The sequence below is a fragment of the Labeo rohita genome, unplaced genomic scaffold (genome assembly GCF_022985175.1).
Source record: "Labeo rohita strain BAU-BD-2019 unplaced genomic scaffold, IGBB_LRoh.1.0 scaffold_609, whole genome shotgun sequence".
In the NCBI taxonomy this organism is placed as follows: Eukaryota; Metazoa; Chordata; class Actinopteri; order Cypriniformes; family Cyprinidae; genus Labeo; species Labeo rohita.
This window is the reverse complement of record NW_026129534.1, coordinates 6,444-27,005: the sequence shown is the minus strand read 5'-3', so window position 1 is coordinate 27,005 and position 20,562 is coordinate 6,444. Positions and strand designations below refer to the sequence as shown.

Sequence of the window (20,562 nt, the reverse complement as noted above, 5' to 3'; positions counted from 1 at the left end):
TCTGACTGCTGCTAGATCCATAAATTTTGGGTGTGTTATTCTATCATGGCTGGGTTGCAGAAATAGAGAAATGGTTTTAAATGCAGCAGTTTTACTAACAGAACTCAAAAAGAAACAAAACACTCAGGAGCAAACTCAAGGAAGGATAAGAACAACCAAGCACAACATAACACATAACAAGCAACTGAACTGAAAACACAGCTTAAACAGACCAAACCAATCAATTAACGAAGTTAACAACAGGTGTACAGACTAATCAAACAATGAAAAAGTAAGGAAACAAACTGAATACTAGGTCACAGAACTAAAATACATGACAAACCCACCTTAAACACAATCAAACACTGAAGATCCCAAACAAAGACCAGTCAAGTATGAAATAATTAGTTACTTCAGATCTGATTCAGAGCAAGCAAGATAATGATGATGGTGAATCAATGAAGGCTGTATTACAATAGGGATGTTTCTCTCTATTATGTCCCAGCATAAGAGATGGTGTTTAAACAAAACAACCACAATTAAAAGCATCTGTTTGCCAGTAGATAAATTTGCATTTCAAAGAGTATATGAAAATAATTTATATATGTAAAAAACTCTATACAATAGCATAGTATTGTTATATATATAACATAGTATATGTTGTCACTCGTGAGTTGAGACGGAAGGTTGATGAAACAACAAATCATTACAGAAAATATATTGACTGATTTATTGATTAATTTCAGGGGAAGTAATGAACATTTTTAAATAGGACTATTGGCATTCTTTGTTGTGTCCAATCTTGAATGATTCGCAGAGCAAAAATATAAATAATTTTTTTCTTAAGTCAGAACTGGTTGTGGTTGTGAATGTGTGTAGATGTGTGTTAGTTCTCAATGCAGAGCAAATCCATTTTCATCAGATTGTTTCTTATTATTTTGACTGTCATGTTGTAATGAAGACCTTAAAACTCAGAAAAAGCAAATTCAGTAAAAGCAAAGACGCACTGAAGTTTCCACTGAAAGGAGCATTGACTGAATTTTAACAAGCAACTCAATTACATTGATTTAATAAATTTATTAGGGAAACATGAACAAAATTCAGTGTTCTCACTTTTTAGACAAACGCATGTTAATGACTTAAACCCTAATCAAAAATTGTGATATGAATTGAAAATTGGAAACATGATGACAGGTGTAACGTTTACTGACTACTGAATGGTAAGATCCTCAGAGACTTAGCAGTACAGAAGAAAGGAAAGACTGTGTCAGTGAAGGTGGTTGTGAATGTGTGTAGATGTGTGTTAGTTACAGGATCGGAGAATGACACCGTTCCTCTGTTATAGTTCAGATCAACTCTTACACGCTCAAGATCCTGTTTAACATGAAAACCAAAGTGATCAGACCATACTGCACACTCCAGACATCAGTGTTAAAGAAATCATTTCCCTTCCTTTGGTTTGATGCTGTAGTTACTCCAAGACTCCAGATTGAACTCTCTTTAACCTCCACATCCCAGCTGTGTGTTCCTGAGTTAAAACCCTCTGAACCCAGAACACAGAAATACCTGTTGAATCTCTCTGGATTATCAGGAAGCGGTTGACTGTGCTCGCTGTTTCTCACACTGGTCAGATCATCAGACAGGACGAGATCTGCATATGCAGTGTTTGGATCCAGAATCACAGGAGCTGATGAGACACAATCAACAGCTGCTTTTATTCTGATACAAAAACAACAAATCATTACAGAAAATATATTGACTGATTTATTGATTAATTTCAGGGGGAGTAATGAATATTTTTAAATAGGACTATTGGCATTCTTTGTTGTGTCCAATCTTGAATGATTCGCAGAGCAAAAATATAAATATTTTTTTCTTAAATCAGAACTGGTTGTGGTTGTGAATGTGTGTAGATGTGTGTTAGTTCTCAATGCAGAGCAAATCCGTTTTCATCAGATTGTTTCTTATTATTTTGACTGTCATGTTGTAATGAAGACCTTAAAATTTTCACAACCAAGTCAATTACATAGATTTATTAAATTTATTAGTGAAACATGAACAAAATTCAGGGTTCTCACTCTTTTCATATAATAATCAAGAGTGAACTGTACACAGATTATTATGAATTATGACACTCGTCCTATTGATCAAACACATCAGACATTTTCCTCTGATCACTGTCAGTGTTAATATTTTAAAGATTTTAATGTAAATATTTTAGATTTGCCAATCAATCAAACTGAACTGAGATCTGCTGTATCACTGTAACTGTAAATATCATGTGGAGCAAAGTTGTGCTTCTCTTGTTTACGGCTCATTTTGGTGTAGTAGCTCATCTGGTTATTCACACATAATGCTGAAATCTGTAAATATTCCCTCATGTGTCATTTCCAGTGTAGTTGTAACAGCACAGATCTTCTTCAGACTCACTGTTTTGGACAATGTCCTTCATCTTCTTCCAGACTCTGAACGGCAGGTTGCCCAAGTAACGTGGCACATGAATCAAAGCTCCAGAAGGCGTCTGTGGATCCGGCTGTGAGATCTGGACTCTGGAAGAACATTCAGGAGTCAGAACTGCAGTGGCTTTGGCTTCAGAAGCAGAGAGACCAGAGACACCAGCAGATCACTCACCTTTCCATCGTGACTGGAAACTCCTGCAAAACAAACACACCATTATTATCAAGAACTCAATCAATCAATCAATCAATGGATGATCTGAAATCAGACCTTTATAAAACAGACGTCACTGGCTTTCATCATCTCCTCCGTGTCTTTGATTGTGTGTGAAAGAGCTGAGATGTGTCTGTTCATCTCCTCCAGTTTCTCCTTCATCATCTGCTTCTTCTGCTCCTCTTCCTTTCTCAGTGCAGTGATTGTAGCTTCTTCTTCATCTCTGAGAAACTGATGAAGCTTCTCAAACTGCTGTTTAATCTGACGCTCTGTGTGCTCAGCTTGAGACTGAAATCAAATCACATTCACTTCAATCATCTCAATCAACACACATCAACACATCACATCATTCAGATCCAAGAGAAACTTAGACACCCGACATACAGGTGCTGGTCATATAATTAGAATATCTTCAAAAAGTTGATTTATTTCACTAATTCCATTCAAGAAGTGAAACTTCTATAATGCATACATTCATTTCACACAGACTGATATATTTCAAGTGTTTATATCTTTTAATTTTGATGATTATAACTGACAACTAATGAAAACCCCAAATTCAGTATCTCAGAAAATTAGAATACTGTGAAAAGGTTCAGTATTGAAGACAAGACTCATTAACTCAAAACACCTGCAAAGGCCTTTAAATGGTCTCTCAGTCTAGTTCTGTAGGCTACACAATCATGGGGAAGACTGCTGATTTGACAGTTGTCCAAAAGATGACCATTGACACCTTGCACAAGGAGGGCAAGACACAAAAGGTCACTGCAAAAGAGGCTGGCTGTTCACAGAGCTCTGTGTCCAAGCACATTAATAGAGAGGCGAAGGGAAGGAAAAGGTGTGGTAGAAAAAAGTGTACAAGCAATAGGGATAACCGCACCCTGGAGAGAATTGTGAAACAAAACCCATTCAAAAATGTGGGGGAGATTCACAAAGAGTGGACTGTAGCTGGAGTCAGTGCTTCAAGAACAACTACGCACAGACGTATGCAAGACATGGGTTTCAGCTGTCGCATTCCTTGTGTCAAGCCACTCTTGAACAACAGACAGCGTCAGAAGCGTCTCGCCTGGGCTAAAGACAAAAAGGACTGGACTGCTGCTGAGTGGTCCAAAGTTATGTTCTCTGATGAAAGTAAATTTTGCATTTCCTTTGGAAATCAGGGTCCCAGAGTCTGGAGGAAGAGAGGAGAGGCACAGAATCCACGTTGTTTGAGGTCCAGTGTAAAGTTTCCACAGTCAGTGATGGTTTGGGGTGCCATGTCATCTGCTGGTGTTGCTCCACTGTGGTTTCTGAGGTCCAAGGTCAACGCAGCTGTATACCAGGACGTTTTAGAGCACTTCATGCTTCCTGCTGCTGACCAACTTTATGGAGATGCAGATTTCATTTTCCAACAGGACTTGGCAGCTGCACACAGTGCCAAAGCTACCAGCACCTGGTTTAAGGACCATGGTATCCCTGTTCTTAATTGGCCAGCAAACTCGCCTGACCTTAACCCCATAGAAAATCGATGGGGTATTGTGAAGAGGAAAATGCGATATGCCAGACCCAACAATGCAGAAGAGCTGAAGGCCACTATCAGAGCAACCTGGGCTCTCATAACACCTGAGCAGTGCCACAAACTGATCGACGCCATGCCACGCCGCATTGCTGCAGTAATTCAGGCAAAAGGAGCCCCAACTAAGTATTGAGTGCTGTACATGCTCATACTTTTCATGTTCATACTTTTCAGTTGGCCAAGATTTCTAAAATTCCTTTCTTTGTATTGGTCTCAAGTAATATTCTAATTTTCTGAGATACTGAATTTGGGGTTTTCATTAGTTGTCAGTTATAATAATCAAAATTAAAAGAAATAAACACTTGAAATATATCAGTCTGTGTGGAATGAATGTATACATTATACAAGTTTCACTTCTCGAATGGAATTAGTGAAATAAATCAACTTTTTGAAGATATTCTAATTATATTACCCAGAAGCAGATTGCTGCGCGTCATTTACAAAAAATAAACTGTAAGTTAGAGAAAAACATATTGCGCCATGGTACAACAGTAATACCTATTCTCTCAAGAAAGAAACGCGTAATCTTGAGTGCAAATGGAGAAAAACTAACTTGGAAGTTTTTAGAATTGCATGGAAAAACAGTATGTCCAGATACAGACAGGCTTTAAAAGCTGCTAGGGCCGAGCATATCTGCAAACTCATAGAAAATAACCACAACAATCCAAGATTTTTATTTAGCACAGTGGCTAGATTAACAAATAACCAGATGCCACCTGATCTAAATATTCCTTTACAGTTTAATAGTAATGACTTTATTAATTTCTTCACTGATAAAATAGATAACATCAAAAATACAATAACCAATGTCAACTTCTTTCGTCACACCCAAAGAAAAACTGCAGTAATTTACTGCTATAGGACAGGAAGAGCTAAATAAACTCATCACTGTCTAAACCAACAACATGCCTATTAGATTCCGTACCCACTAAATTACTGAAAGAATTGTTACCTGTGGCAGAAGAACCACTTATCATTATTATCAACTCATCGTTATCTTTAGGTCACGTCCCTAAACCATTCAAGCTGGCGGTTATTAAGCCTCTTATAAAGAAACCACAACTAGACCCTAGTGAACTGGCAAATTACAGACCCATTTCTAATCTTCCATTTATGTCTAAAATTTTAGAGAAAGTTGTATCTGCTCAGCTGTGCTCATTCCTGCAAAAAAAATGATATCTATGAAGAATTTCAGTCAGGTTTCAGGCCCCATCACAGCACAGAAACTGCACTTGTTAAAATCACTAATGACTTGCTTCTTGCGTCAGAACAAGGCTGCATCTCATTGCTAGTTTTAGTTGATCTTAGTGCTGCATCCGACACTATAGATCATGACATACTAATATATTGACTACAAAATTATGCAGGTATCCAAGGGCAGGCTTTAAAATGGTTTAAATCCTACCTGTCTGATCGCTACCACTTTGTTTATTTAAATGGGGAGTCATCTCAGTTATCACCAGTAAAGTATGGCGTGCCACAAGGATCTGTCAGGTCCTCTACTATTTTCAATATACATGCTGCCCCTTGGTAATATTATTAGAAAACACTGGATTAGTTTCCACTGTTATGCTGATGATACTCAACTATATATCTCAACAAGACCAGATGAAACTTCTGAATTATCGAAGTTAACAGAGTGTGTTAAAAATTTAAAAGATTGGATGACCAATAATTTTCTGCTATTAAATTCAGATAAGACAGTGATATTACTTATTGGACCAAAAAACAATACACAGAATCTTTTGACTTATAATTTACAACTAGACGGATGTACTGTTACTTCCACTACAGTCAAAAGCCTGGGTGTTATATTAGACAGCAACTTGTCTTTTGAAAATCATATTTTTCATGTTACATGCGAAACATGTGACCTGTTTCTGATGCAGAAAAGTTAGTTCATGCATTCATGACCTCTAGACTGGACTATTGTAATGCACTACTAGGTGTTTGTCCTGCATCTTCAATAAACAAGCTACAGATAGTCCAAAATGCAGCTGCTAGAGTCCTTACCAGGTCAAGAAAATATGATCATATTACCCCAATTTTAAAGTCTCTGCACTGGCTACCTATTAGGTTCCGCATTCAGCTACAAAATAACACTTCTTACCTATAAGGCACTTAACAGTTTAGCTCCTGCGTACCTAACTAGTCTTCTACCACGCTACAATCCATCACGCTCCCTAAGGTCGCAAAACTCTGGACTGTTGGTAGTTCCTAGGATAGCAAAGTCCACTAAAGGAGGTAGAGCTTTTTCGCATTTGGCTCCCAAACTCTGGAACAGCCTTCCTGATAACGTTCGGGGTTCAGACACACTCTCTCTGTTTAAGTCTAGATTAAAGACACATCGTTTTAGCCAAGCATTCAAATAATTAATCTCATAAACTTTTCCTGTTATCCAGTTATATCTGATCAAATGTTCATTATTAATCTTTTAGCTCTGGTTGAACAAGTTTTTCTTTTGCTGAACAGCAGCTACGCTAATTATGTTCCTATTTGTCCTCTGTTTTTGCCATGGGATTGACCTCATGGTAACCAAGAATTCACAAGCTCCAGTGTGGATCCAGAACACTTAAGAAGAGATGATGCCAACCCCACAGAGGACTTCAGATGATGCCAACCCTACAGAATTCTGCTACTAATTTATAGTGTTCTTTGTCTGTTTGATTACGTCATTAATTGATCTTTACCACACATCTCTGCCATATGTACATCAAGCTACTACTACATATACTGTAAAAACATTAATTTGTTGTAAATTGCTTTGCAACGATATGTATCGTGAAAAGCGCTATACAAATAAATTTGAATTGAATTGAATTAAAAATAATACAATTTATATACTTTTTAATGCCAAATGCTCGTCTTGTCTTACTCTGCCTGTACTGTGTTTGTTCCAGTTCATGACAGTTAGGGTATGTCGAAAAACTCCCATCTCATGTTACATTACATGTGAGTACATTATATGTGAATCTTTGTTTTGGAAGTGGACTTCTCCTTAAAAATTCTTATCCGGTAAGAATACATGCGCATAAAGTACGATGGAAACACCTTAATGCGCATTAAAAAATACATGTAACTTTTCGATGGGACAGCAGAACTGGACTAACCAACAAACCGATCTCTTTGCACAGCATCTGAAATGCTAGTTTTGTCATTCTAAAATGCTTGAGCAAAGTCTCGTCGAAGTGCTTCATGATAATTAACTCCCAACAACAGCCTTAAACAGCAGACTCCGAAAATAAGCTAACATGACCGCGTTTCATCTGCACGATCTAAACCTTTTATAATTCTGAATAATGTCTTATTCTTATCTACACAACCAAAAAATGGCATAGTAAAATGTTTCCGCTACTATAAGGGAATAAAAATCTAAGCAATTGTGCCGGAGCCTCTCGTGGGAAATATTTGTATTCGTGCTGAATGAGAGATGTATCAATGCATTTCAGTTTCTCTTTAAATTTGTTTTGGTTAGACTTTTATATGTTGTTTATTACGAATGCCATAATAATTTGTGTTTTATTTTGTAATTTGTCTGTTTCTTAAATTTGTTTTGGTTAGATTTTTATATGTTGTTAATAATGAATGCTATTATAATTTGTGTTTTATTTTATAATTTGTATATATAAATTTGTACTATAATTTTATAGCTGCTCATAATTGTGCCTCCCTATGAAAATGAAATGTCCCCCCATTGAAGATTTTCTGGCGACGGCCTTGAGGAACAGGCTCAGTGCAGGAAACAGCATTCACTTTCTCTCAAAGTCTTTAAGTGGTGATTCACCAGCTGTGGTTAAAGGAAGGATAAGAACAACCAAGCACAACATAACACATAACAAGCAACTGAACTGAAAACACAGTTTAAACACACCAAACCAATCAATTAACAAATTTAACAACAGGTGTACAGACTAACCAAACAACGAATAAGCAAGGAAACAAATAAACTGAAAACTTGGTCACAGAACTAAAAAACATGACAAACCCAGTTATTTCAGATCTGATTCAGAGCAAGCAAGATAATGATGATGGTGAATCAATGAAGGCTGTATTACTGTATTGATGTTCAATGCAAAATTTGTATTTCAAAGCGTATATGAAATAATTTATACATGTAAAAAACACTATGCAATAGCATATTATTATCATAATGATATATCCTTGCAAAGTACACATGGACTTAAGGGCAGAACTGTATTTTGTACAATTCAGAATGCACAGCATTCACAGTGTTTTTCTTCAGTGTTTTTCTGCCATGTTTAGTCCACAGTACTCCAGTGTTAAGTCAATACAATTTCCCCTCTTCTGTTTCCACTACCTACACTAGTTACTCTGATACTCTTTTGAATATGATATAGATGTCTCCCTTTCTCTTCTCTAGTTCACCTTTCTTGCCACGACTGGTTGATTTTGACCCAAAATGGGACCCAAATTACTCTGGTCTCCCTGATTTGTTATTCTTATGACAAAATAAATATTTCATATAGCATACAGTAGTCAACATTTGAAGTGGATTAAAACCTTTTTATTAAAGTTGTCCTAAAACCAAAATAATACCCATTCTTGTCTTAGTACAACTTTGATGAACTTTTTGATCCACTTTAAATGTTTACTACTGTATATTGTTGATATTATACTACATAAAACAAAACAAAACAAAACAAAACAAAATAAAAAAAGTGTTCAGGCCCTTGAAGCTGATTCACATTCGTACTGGTTTTGACTGGTTTTGATAAGAAATATTCTGTTGTCACTCAAGAGTTGAGACAGAAGGATGAAACAAGAAATCATTACAGAAAATATATTGACTGATTTATTGATTAATTTCAGGGGGACTAATGAATATTTTTAAATAGGAATAGGCGTTCCTTGTTGTGTCCAACAATGATTCGCATTTAAGAAATTATTTCATTTAACATTGATGTGGGTTAGTTATACAATTATTCATTAGTCTCATATTGAACAAATATTGAAATTGTGATATAGATTAAATATTGGAAACGTGATGACTGTAAAAGATGAAAGCAGGTCTATCCAGACCTACAGTTGTAACATTTACTGACTATTGAATGGTAAGATCCTCAGAGAGTCGAGAGTACTAAAGAAAGGAAAGACTGTGTCAGTGAAGGTGGTTGTGAATGTGTGTAGATGTGTGTTAGTTACAGGATCAGAGAATGACACCGTTCCTCTGTCATAGTCCAGATCAACTCTCACACGATCAAGCTTCTGTTCAACAGGAAAACCAAACTCATCAGACAATCCGTACTGCACACTCCAGACATCAGTGTTAAAGAAATCACCTCCCTTCCTTTGGTTTGATGCTGTAGTTACTCCAAGACTCCAGATTGAACTCTCTTTAACCTCCACATCCCAGCAGTGTGTTCCTGAGTTAAAACCCTCTGAACCCAGAACACAGAGATTACGGTCAAATCTCTCTGGATTATCAGGAAGCAGTTGACTGTTCGTTCTCCGTCTCACACTGGTCAGATCATCAGACAGGACGAGACGTGGAAAAGCAGTGTTTGGATCCAGAATCACAGGAGCTGATGAGACACAATCAACAGCTGCTTTTATTCTGATGTTCATATAATGATCAAGAGTGAACCGTACACAGATTATTATGAATTATGACACTCGTCCTATTGATCAAACACACCAGACATTTTCCTCTGATCACTGTCAGTGTTGTTACAGTAAATATTTTAGATTTGTCAATCAATCAAACTGAACTGAGATCTGCTGTATCAGTGTAACTGTAAATATCATGTGGAGCAAAGTTGTTGTTCTCTTGTTTATGGCTCATTTTGGTGTAGTAGCTCATCTGGTTATTCACACATAATGCTGAAATCTGTAAATATTCCCTCATGTGTCATTTCCAGTGTATGTGTAACAGCACAGATCTTCTCCAGACTCACTGTTTTGGACAATGTCCTGCATCTTCTTCCAGACTCTGAACGGCAGGTTGCCCAAGTAACGTGGCACATGAATCAAAGCTCCAGAAGGCGTCTGTGGATCCGGCTGTGAGATCTGGACTCTGGAAGAACATTCAGGAGTCAGAACTGCAGTGGCTTTGGCTTCAGAAGCAGAGAGACCAGAGACACCAGCAGATCACTCACCTTTCCATCGTGACTGGAAACTCCTGCAGAACAAACACACCATTTATCATCAACAACTCAATCAATCATCAATCAATCAATCAATCAATCAATCAATGGATGATCTGAAATCAGACCTTTAGAAAGCAGACGTCATTGGCTTTCATCATCTCCTCCGTGTCTTTGATTGTGTGTGAAAGAGCTGAGATGTGTCTGTTCATCTCCTCCAGCTTCTCCTTCATCATCTGCTTCTTCTGCTCCTCTTCCTTTCTCAGTGCAGTGATTGTAGCTTCTTCTTCATCTCTGAGAAACTGATGAAGCTTCTCAAACTGCTGTTTAATCTGATGCTCTGTGTGCTCAGCTTGAGACTGAAATCAAATCACATTCACTTCAATCATCTCAATCAACACACATCAACACATCACATCATTCAGATCCAAGAGAAACTCAGACACTCGACATATAACAGATCCAGAAGCAGATTGCTGTTTGGCATTTACAAAAATAATACATTAATAATCAAATATATAATAAATATAATAATAATATATATATAATAAAACAAAATTGTGTATAGTGATCCTACACCTGTACTGAAAATGACTCTTGATTCTGTTTCCTCACCTTGATGTGTTGAACTGTTTTCTCAAAGTCTTCTTTTATTTCGTCTGTCTTTTTAAGTTTTTCCTCTAAGGACTTCAATGCTTTATTGAGTTTCTCCTAGAATTGGACAAAACAAAAATATATAAAACACCAGATTATGGTAAATAGAAAAGTAAAGTATTCAAGAATTTATGACAAAGAAGGTGATTGAAATACATCAGTCTGGAAAGGGTTACAAAGCCATTTTGGACTGCAAAAAACAAACAAACAAACAACAACAACAAAAACAGTGAGATAACCATTACCTCCAAATGGAAACAACTCAGCACAATCGCAAACCTGGTTCAGTGGCTCAGTATGGTGCCAAATACTTTTTACAGCAAAGTTTATGTCATATGAATTTGAGTAAAATGGCAGAGAGAAATGAGTGCATGAATGTGATGATATCTGTGTTTATGATGATTCATTGTTCTTTAAATATGAAACAAGAAATATTTGTCCTACCTTATATGATGAAACCACTTCACTTATTGGTCTGAATTTGTGATTGTCGTGTTGTTTTGAATCTCTACACACTAAACACACAGGCTGTTTGTCCTCCACACAGAAGAGTTTGAGTTTCTCACTGTGTAAACTGCAGATCTCCTCAGATCCTGATGAACGACTCTCATTTCTCTCCTTCAGAAACGACTCACACAAGTTTTGTAAAGCTAGATTTACTGGAGGATTTTCTTTTGAGGATCTTCTCCTGCAGACAGGACACTCCTGAGTTTTCTTGGTTCTCCAGAACTGTTGAAGACACTCTTTACAGACACTGTGACTACACGATAAAATAACAGGAGTCTTGAAGATTTCACAGCACACGGGACAATTATAGTCATATTCAGCTGATGAAGACATTTTCACTGTTTGAGCTCCAGCAATCTGAACTTTACTTTCTCTTTCTGAACGATGGTTTCAAACATGAATAAACACAAGAATCACAAAGATCTGCTGTCTGTTCAGAAACAAACCCAAAATGCTTCTTCAGTTGTTTTCTCTTTGTTATCCACTGATGACTGATTCTTTTTTTTGCTTTTGTCAAAGAGAAGAAAATCAGTATGACAAAATGGAGAAATAAGTCAGTCTCTTCCTTGTAAGTGTTGTAAAAGGGTGGACTTTCTCATAGACTTTAGGTGTTTATACAGCTCTGATGACAACGTCTGAATTTCTTGAGGTTACATTTTAATAAAATGCATTTAATAATTAACTTGCATTGAGACTATCTCAAGTATAGTGCTAGAAAACCTTTTTAACAATCTTTTTGGTTGTGAAATGTATTAATGAATCTTTTACTTTACACACACAGATGTTCAACTGATGAAAAACTTCATCAATGGCCAACAATATGAAGAATTTGCAAATTGGTTTGAGCAGATTTTAGGCTCATATCCCAAAAGTTTGGATTTATAAAAATGAGGAAAAGTGCTTAGCACCACGTAATTTTCTAAGCATTCTCAAGTAAAGGATTTTAATGTTGACTGATGCTTTTTTATATGCTAATGACATTAATTAGGGGCTTTTACAAAGCAGAGATCTGAAACCATTCACTGCACACAATTTCAAGGTCATTTGCAATTTATAGATTTCACATCTGGAAGACAGGTTTATGCACTTTTTTGTGTGCACATTTGTTCTCTGAATCACATGTACGCACATTTGAGAAATGAGTTTAGATGAAATGTAAGGAAGTTTTTACACAATTTCATAAATGAGGCCCAAGATTAGTAAACGGCTGTGATCAAGAATTTCTGTAGTAAGTATTTACATTTTAACACTGACGTGGATTAAGAAGAAGTTTTACATCCATTTACATCAATGAATGAATGATTATTTAGCATTTATAACCGAAATAAACAATTACTCAGTCTCATGTTGAACAAACATTGAAATTGTGATATAGATTAAATACTGGAAACATGATGAGTGTCAAAGATGAAAGCAGGTTGATCCAGACCTACAGGTGTAACATTTACTGACTATTGGACAGTAAGATCTTCAGATGGTCACTACTGAAGAAAGGAAAGAAATATTCTCCAGACTCACTGTTTTGGACAATGTCCTGCATCTTCTTCCAGACTCTGAACGGCAGGTTGCCCAAGTAACGTGGCACATGAATCAAAGCTCCAGAAGGCGTCTGTGGATCCGGCTGTGAGATCTGGACTCTGGAAGAACATTCAGGAGTCAGAACTGCAGTGGCTTTGGCTTCAGAAGCAGAGAGACCAGAGACACCAGCAGATCACTCACCTTTCCATCGTGACTGGAAACTCCTGCAGAACAAACACACCATTTATCATCAAAAACTCAATCAATCATCAATCAATCAATCAATGGATGATCTGAAATCAGACCTTTAGAAAGCAGACGTCATTGGCTTTCATCATCTCCTCCGTGTCTTTGATTGTGTGTGAAAGAGCTGAGATGTGTCTGTTCATCTCCTCCAGCTTCTCCTTCATCATCTGCTTCTTCTGCTCCTCTTCCTTTCTCAGTGCAGTGATTGTAGCTTCTTCTTCATCTCTGAGAAACTGATGAAGCTTCTCAAACTGCTGTTTTAATCTGACGCTCTGTGTGCTCAGCTTGAGACTGAAATCAAATCACATTCACTTCAATCATCTCAGTCAACACACATCAACACATCACATCATTCAGATCCAAGAGAAACTCAGACATCGACCTATAACAGATCCAGAAGCAGATTGCTGTTTGGCATTTACAAAATTAATAAACTGGAATTCTTTATATTAAATATAACAAATCATAATTGTGTATAATGATCCTTCACCTGTACTGAAAATGACTATCGATTCTGTTTCCTCACCTTGATGTGTTGAACTGTTTTCTCAAACTCTCCTTGCATGTTTTCTCTCTTTTTAAGTTTCTCCCGTAAGGACTTCAGTGATGTATTGAGCTCTTCCTAGAATTGAACAAAATAAATATATTACAAATATAAAACCCCAAGATTACAGTGAAGAGACGAGAACATAGTGATCATACCGTGCTGTGAAAAAGTGTGTGTTTGTGTGTGTGTATATATATCTCATAGTAAAATGATTCAAAAAGCTAACATAAAGAAAAGACAGCCTGAGTAAATACAAAATACAATTAAATCAGCATGAACTTGATTCAAAGGTTGTATGCAGTAACTACACTTTAGTATGATACTATTTAGTGTTTACAAAAACAGAAGAAAATAGAATAGAGGTAGAGTATTTTCCATTACTTTGAGTAAAATGATAGAGAGAAATACCTACCTTATCAGAATCAGAATTAGCTTTATTCACCAATTGTGCGCAAACACACAAGGAATTTGTTGTGGTTTTTTTAAGGTGCTCCTGGTACATACATACATACATACATACAACATTTAAATAAAATAAAAACTTAAAAATAAATAATAATGTATGAAACTGGAACAGATGATTTATGTACAGGATTGTGCATTATATTTTCTATATACAGCTATATAAATAAGAGATGTGCATGAGTACTTACATAATAATACTACAGAAGTTTACATAACAATACTACAGAAAGAGACAATAATTAGAAATGGAGGAAGAAATGCATAATGAATTGTAGAACCCAGGTAATGTTTGTGTTTATCTGTTTAAACTGGAGATGGCATTTGGGAAAAAGCTGTTTTTATGTCTAGATGTTTTAGTGCTCAGGGATCTGTAGCGTCTGCCTGAGGGGAGAAGTGCAAACAGGTTGTGTCCGGGGTGAGAAGGGTCTTGGATGATGTTTCCTGCCCGTTTCTTCACTCTGGAGATGTAAGTCCTGAAGGTTGGGCAGGTGCACACCAATGATTCTTTCTGCTGTCCTAACAGTCCGTTGCAGTCTTCTTATATCTGATTTACTGGCTGCCCCAAACAAGGCAGTTATAGAAGAGCACAGAACTGACTCAATGACAGCGGAGTAAAACTGTGTCATCAGTGCCTGTGGTAGATTGAACTTTTTCAGTTGACGAAGAAAGTACAACCTCTGCTGGGCTTTTTTCACAATGAAGTCAATGTGAATGTCCCACTTCAGGTCCTGGGAGATGTTAGTTCCTAGGAACTTGAATGAGTCCACTGCAGCCACAGTGCTGTTCATGATGGTGAGAGGGGTGAGTGCAGGGGGCTTTCTCCTGAAGTCCACCATCATCTCTACCGTTTTGAGCGTGTTGAGCTCCAGGTTGTTGCGACTGCACCAGAGAGACAGCTGCTCAACTTCCTGTCTGTAAGCAGATTCGTCGCCATCCCGAAACGAATATATGAAGGAACTACTTCACTTATTGGTTTAAATGTATGATTGATGTGTTTTTGTGAAGTAAAGCAAAATCAAACGCAGGCTGTCTGTGCAGGCTGAGTTTGAGTTTCTCACTGTGTAAACTGCAGATCTCCTCAGATCCTGATGAACGACTCTCATTTCTCTCCTTCAGGAACGACTCACATAAGTTTTGTAATGCCAGATTTGCTGAAGGTTGTTCTCTTGAGGATCTTCTCCTGCAGACAGGACACTCCTGAGTTTTCTTGGTTCTCCAGAACTGTTGAAGACACTCTTTACAGACACTGTGACTACATGATAAAAGAACAGGAGTCTTGAAGATTTCACAGCACATGGGACAATTATAGTCATATTCAGCTGATGAAACCATTTTCACTGTTTGAGCTCCGGCAATCTGAACTTTACTTTCTCTTTCTGAGCAAGTTTCAAAAATCACAAATATCTGCTGTCTGCTCAGAAACAATATTCTCAAATGCGTCAATGTTTCTCTTCGTTTTTGTTTTCACTAAAGAAGAAAATCAGAATGAAAGGAGAAATAGCAAGTCAGTCTCTTCCTGGTAAGTGTTGTAAGAGGGTGGAGTTTCTGATCACCTTTGGTCTGACGACAACATCAGGATTTCTTCAGGTTACATATTAATAAAACACATTTAAAATCTTCACACACTGAAGTCAGTGATAAACACACATCTGTTTATGCTCAAAACACACAACTCAAGGCAGGAACAGAACAACCAAGCAATGTAATAATATCAAAGAACTGAACTGAACACAACACAACACAACACAGAGCTTAAATAAACTAAACAACAGAAGATAACTAACATTACAACAGTGGAGATCCAGGTGGAGCTGACTGCTCAATAGGCCTAGGAGGAGTGATGATCATGGAGGTCGTAGGTCAGGGGTGTCCAGTCCTGCTTCTGGAGGGCCAGTGTCCTGTGGAGTTTAGCTACAACCAGCTTAAACACACTTGCTGGAAGTTTCTAGTAAGTCCGAAGACTTTGATTAGCTGGTTCTGGTGTGTTAAATACGATAGTTAATTGGAGCTCAACTCTGCAGGATAGTGGCCATTTAGGGGCAAGTATGGACACCCCTGTCCTAGGTGAAGTTAATGGGTCAACTGTCGAAGGCTGAGCTGGTGAAGACTCAGACCAAGGTGAATCACTAGTGAGCAGAGCAGGAGCTGAAGGGATGAGGAGAGGCAGTGCAGGCAGGGATAGAGGACGGGACAATACAGGCAGGGGTCAACAGACGAACTTCATAGAAGAATTCAAGATGGTCATAACCATGAACGGCCCTCCTGGCTGAGGGAAGGGAACAGGGAGGGAACTCATTGGATTTAGACATCCAGAATAGGAAGCAAGGCAGAAACTCAAATTGCAGTGGTGTGTGCAGGAACAGGCTTGGTGCGGAAAACAGAAACAGTCAGCATTCACTCACTCTCAATGTTTTTAAGTAGTGATTCACCAGCTGTGGTTAAAGGGGTAGAGCTCCACGATATGCCCTCAAACTCTAATGCTAAATCTACTGGCACAGGTGATGTTGCCACTCACACACCTGGTCACAGATGATCCACTGGTCAGTCCATGATGCTGGTGCTTCACTTGTGACAGACTCTGGCTCCAGAGCAAGAGGATTCTGACTGCTGCTAGATCCATAAATTTTGGGTGTGTTATTCTATCATGGCTGGGTTGCAGAAACAGAGAAGTGGTTTTAAATGCAGCAGTTTTACTAACAGAACTCAAAAAGAAACAAAACACTCAGGAGCAAACTCAAGGAAGGATAAGAACAACCAAGCACACCATAACACTAACAAGCAACTGAACTGAAAACACAGTTTAAACAGACCAAACCAATCAATTAACGGAGTTAACAACAGGTGTACTGAATACTAGGTCACAGAACTAAAATACATGACAAACCCACCTTAAACACAAACAAACACTGAAGATCCCAAACAAAGACAAATCAAGTATGAAATGATTAATTACTTCAGATCTGATTCAGAGCAAGCAAGATAATGATGATGGTGAATCAGTGAAGGCTGTATTACAATAGGGATGTTTCTCTCTATTATGTCCCAGCATAAGAGATGGTGTTTAAACAAAACAACCACAATTAAAAGCATCTGTTTGCCAGTAGATACATTTGCATTTCAAAGAGTATATGAAAATAATTTATATATGTAAAAAACACTATACAATAGCATAGTATTGTTATATATAACATAGTATATGTTGTCACTCGTGAGTTGAGACAGAAGGTTGATGAAACAACAAATCATTACAGAAAATATATTGACTGATTTATTGATTAATTTCAGGGGGACTAATGAATATTTTTAAATAGGACTATTGGCATTCTTTGTTGTGTCCAATCTAGAATGATTCGCAGAGCAAAAATATAAATAATTTTTTTCTTAATTCAGAACTGGTTGTGGTTGTGAATGTGTGTAGATGTGTGTTAGTTCTCAATGCAGAGCAAATCCGTTTTCATCAGATTGTTTCTTATTATTTTGACTGTCATGTTGTAATGAAGACCTTAAAATTTTAACAAGCAAGTAAATTACATTGATTTATTAAATTTATTAGGGAAACATGAACAAAATTCAGGGTTCTCACTCTTTTCATATAATGATCAAGAGTGAACTGTACACAGATTATTATGAATTATGACACTCGTCCTATTAATCAAACACATCAGACATTTTCCTCTGATCACTGTCAGTGTTGTTACAGTAAATATTTTAGATTTGTCAATCAATCAAACTGAACTGAGATCTGCTGTATCACTGTAACTGTAAATATCATGTGGAGCAAAGTTGTTGTTCTCTTGTTTACGGCTCATTTTGGTGTAGTAGCTCATCTGGTTATTCACACATAATGCTGAAATCTGTAAATATTCCCTCATGTGTCATTTCCAGTGTATGTGTAACAGCAAAGATCTTCTTCAGACTCACTGTTTTGGACAATGTCCTGCATCTTCTTCCAGACTCTGAACGGCAGGTTGCCCAAGTAACGTGGCACATGAATCAAAGCTCCAGAAGGCGTCTGTGGATCCGGCTGTGAGATCTGGACTCTGGAAGAACATTCAGGAGTCAGAACTGCAGTGGCTTTGGCTTCAGAAGCAGAGAGACCAGAGACACCAGCAGATCACTCACCTTTCCATTGTGACTGGAAACTCCTGCAGAATAAACACACCATTTATCATCAAGAACTCAATCAATCATCAATCAATCAATCAATGGATGATCTGAAATCAGACCTTTATAAAGCAGACGTCATTGGCTTTCATCATCTCCTCCGTGTCTTTGATTGTGTGTGAAAGAGCTGAGATGTGTCTGTTCATCTCCTCCAGCTTCTCCTTCATCATCTGCTTCTTCTGCTCCTCTTCCTTTCTCAGTGCAGTGATTGTAGCTTCTTCTTCATCTCTGAGAAACTGATGAAGCTTCTCAAACTGCTGTTTAATCTGACGCTCTGTGTGCTCAGCTTGAGACTGAAATCAAATCACATTCACTTCAATCATCTCAATCAACACACATGAACACATCACATCATTCAGATCCAAGAGAAACTCAGACACCCGACATATAACAAATCCAGAAGCAGATTGCTGCTTGTCATTTACAAAAGTAACCAACTGGAATCCATTATATTAAATATAACAAATCATAATTGTGTATAGTGATCCTACACCTGTACTGAAAATGACTTGGTTCTGTTTCCTCACCTTGACGTGTTGAACTGTTTTCTCAAACTCTCCTTGCATGTTTTCTCTTTTTTTTAGTTTCTCCTGTAAGGACTTCAGTGCTGTATTGAGCTCCTCCTAAAATTATATAAAAATTAAAAAATACGTAAAACAGCAGATTAAACCAAAGAACAGAAAATACAGTTTTCATACAGTGTTGTGAAATAATATTTGACTCATCTGGATATTTTATTATTATTATTATTATTATTATTATTATTGTATATCTCACATTAAAATCTAACACAAAGCAAAGGTAGCTTGAGTAAATACAAAATACACTTAAATCAAACATTTTCAACAATATGAAGTTGGTTAAAAAGTCTTAGTCAGTAACTACACTTTAGTATGACACTATTTTGTGTACAGAGAAGCAGATGAAACCATGGGGGCAAATACATTTTCAGAGCACAGTATGTTTCATTAAATTTCACTGTTTCATTAAACTTAGAAAAATGAGAAATACCTACCTTATATGAAGGAACAACTTCACTGATGGGTCTAAATGTGTGATTGGTGTGTTTTTGTGAATCTCTACACACTAAACACACAGGCTGTTTGTCCTCCACACAGAAGAGTTTGAGCTTCTCACTGTGTAAACTGCAGATCTCCTCAGATCCTGATGAACGACTCTCATTTCTCTCCTTCAGGAACGACTCACACAAGTTTTTTAACGCAAGATTTTCTAGAGGTTGTTCTTTTGAGGATCTTCTCCTGCAGACAGGACACTCATGAGTTTTCTTGGTTCTCCAGAACTTTTGAAGACACTCTTTACAGACGCTGTGACTACATGATAAAAGAACAGGAGTCTTGAAGATTTCACAGCACACGGGACAATTATAGTCATATTCAGCTGATGAAGCCATTTTCACAGTTTGAGCTCCAGCAATCGAAACTTTACTTTCACTTTCTGAACGACGGTTTTAAACATGAATAACCATGAGAATCACAAAGATCTGCTGTTGGTCGAGAAACAAACTTCTTCAAAGTTTTCTCTTCATTGTCCTTAGATGGCTCCTTAGAATTCTGTTTTGCTTTTGTCTAATGGAAAAAAGAAATATGACAGAAAGGAAAAATAACACGCCAGTCTCTTCCTGGTAAGTGTTGTAAGTTTCTGATCACCTGTTTAAACAGGTCAGACAACACCAACAGGATTTTTTTCATGCTAAAAAAAGCATTCAGAATTAACGTACACTGAAACAGTGGAAATCAGTTTAAATCTAGATTAAAAACCCATCTCTTTAACCTGGCTTACACATAACACATCAACATATTTCTACAAATCAAATTCGTTAAAGGATTGTTAGGTTGCATTAATTAGGTCAACCGGAACCGGGAACACTTCCCATAACACCTGATGTACTCAGTGCATCGTAAGAAGAATGGCATCTACACTAATATTAGTCTGTTTCTTTCTTATTCTGAGGTCACCTTAACCACCAGATCCAGCCCGTATCCAGATCAGATGGTCACTGCAGTCCCCCGGACCCGGTCCGTACCCACCCTAGATGGTGTATCAGCACCTAGAGACAACCTCTTAGCCCTGAATGTCAGCGGTGACCAAATCGACACTTTATTTGTGTTTTAATTATTGCCATTTATTTGTGA

At 37.4% G+C, this 20,562-nt stretch overlaps 3 protein-coding genes across 7 annotated transcripts; all 3 read right to left on the bottom strand.

Moving 5' to 3' along the window:
• Window positions 1-1,281: 1,281 nt before the first annotated feature.
• LOC127161268 (E3 ubiquitin-protein ligase TRIM35-like) lies at window positions 1,282-18,784 on the bottom strand. Of its 5 annotated transcripts, XM_051103919.1 has the most exons (7): window positions 14,193-15,748; window positions 13,760-13,855; window positions 13,293-13,524; window positions 13,189-13,211; window positions 13,078-13,106; window positions 2,410-2,493; window positions 1,282-1,666 (listed from the first exon to the last, which is right to left on the bottom strand). In XM_051103919.1, the coding sequence occupies exons 3-7, from the start codon at window positions 13,398-13,400 to the stop codon at window positions 1,338-1,340; spliced, it is 573 nt and encodes a 190-aa protein (XP_050959876.1). In that variant the 5' UTR covers window positions 13,401-13,524; window positions 13,760-13,855; window positions 14,193-15,748; the 3' UTR covers window positions 1,282-1,337. The 5 variants fall into 5 exon arrangements, with proteins under 5 accessions (XP_050959876.1, XP_050959875.1, XP_050959874.1 ...); XM_051103915.1 differs by lacking the exon at window positions 2,410-2,493 and having other exon boundaries at window positions 1,317-1,666; window positions 12,988-13,106; XM_051103918.1 differs by lacking the exons at window positions 2,410-2,493; window positions 13,078-13,106; window positions 13,189-13,211; ... (1 more) ...; window positions 13,760-13,855; window positions 14,193-15,748 and adding exons at window positions 18,167-18,285; window positions 18,368-18,390; window positions 18,472-18,784 and having other exon boundaries at window positions 1,287-1,666.
• LOC127161265 (nuclear factor 7, brain-like) lies at window positions 8,510-11,976 on the bottom strand. Its single transcript, XM_051103912.1, has 6 exons — window positions 11,407-11,976; window positions 10,924-11,019; window positions 10,437-10,667; window positions 10,321-10,343; window positions 10,120-10,238; window positions 8,510-9,747 (listed from the first exon to the last, which is right to left on the bottom strand). The coding sequence occupies exons 1-6, from the start codon at window positions 11,800-11,802 to the stop codon at window positions 9,260-9,262; spliced, it is 1,353 nt and encodes a 450-aa protein (XP_050959869.1). The 5' UTR covers window positions 11,803-11,976; the 3' UTR covers window positions 8,510-9,259.
• Window positions 18,709-20,041, bottom strand: LOC127161263 (nuclear factor 7, ovary-like). Its single transcript, XM_051103911.1, has 3 exons — window positions 19,425-20,041; window positions 18,937-19,032; window positions 18,709-18,846 (listed from the first exon to the last, which is right to left on the bottom strand). Exons 1-3 carry the CDS (start codon window positions 19,818-19,820, stop codon window positions 18,709-18,711), a joined length of 630 nt encoding a protein of 209 aa, XP_050959868.1. The 5' UTR covers window positions 19,821-20,041.
• Window positions 20,042-20,562: the final 521 nt, after the last annotated feature.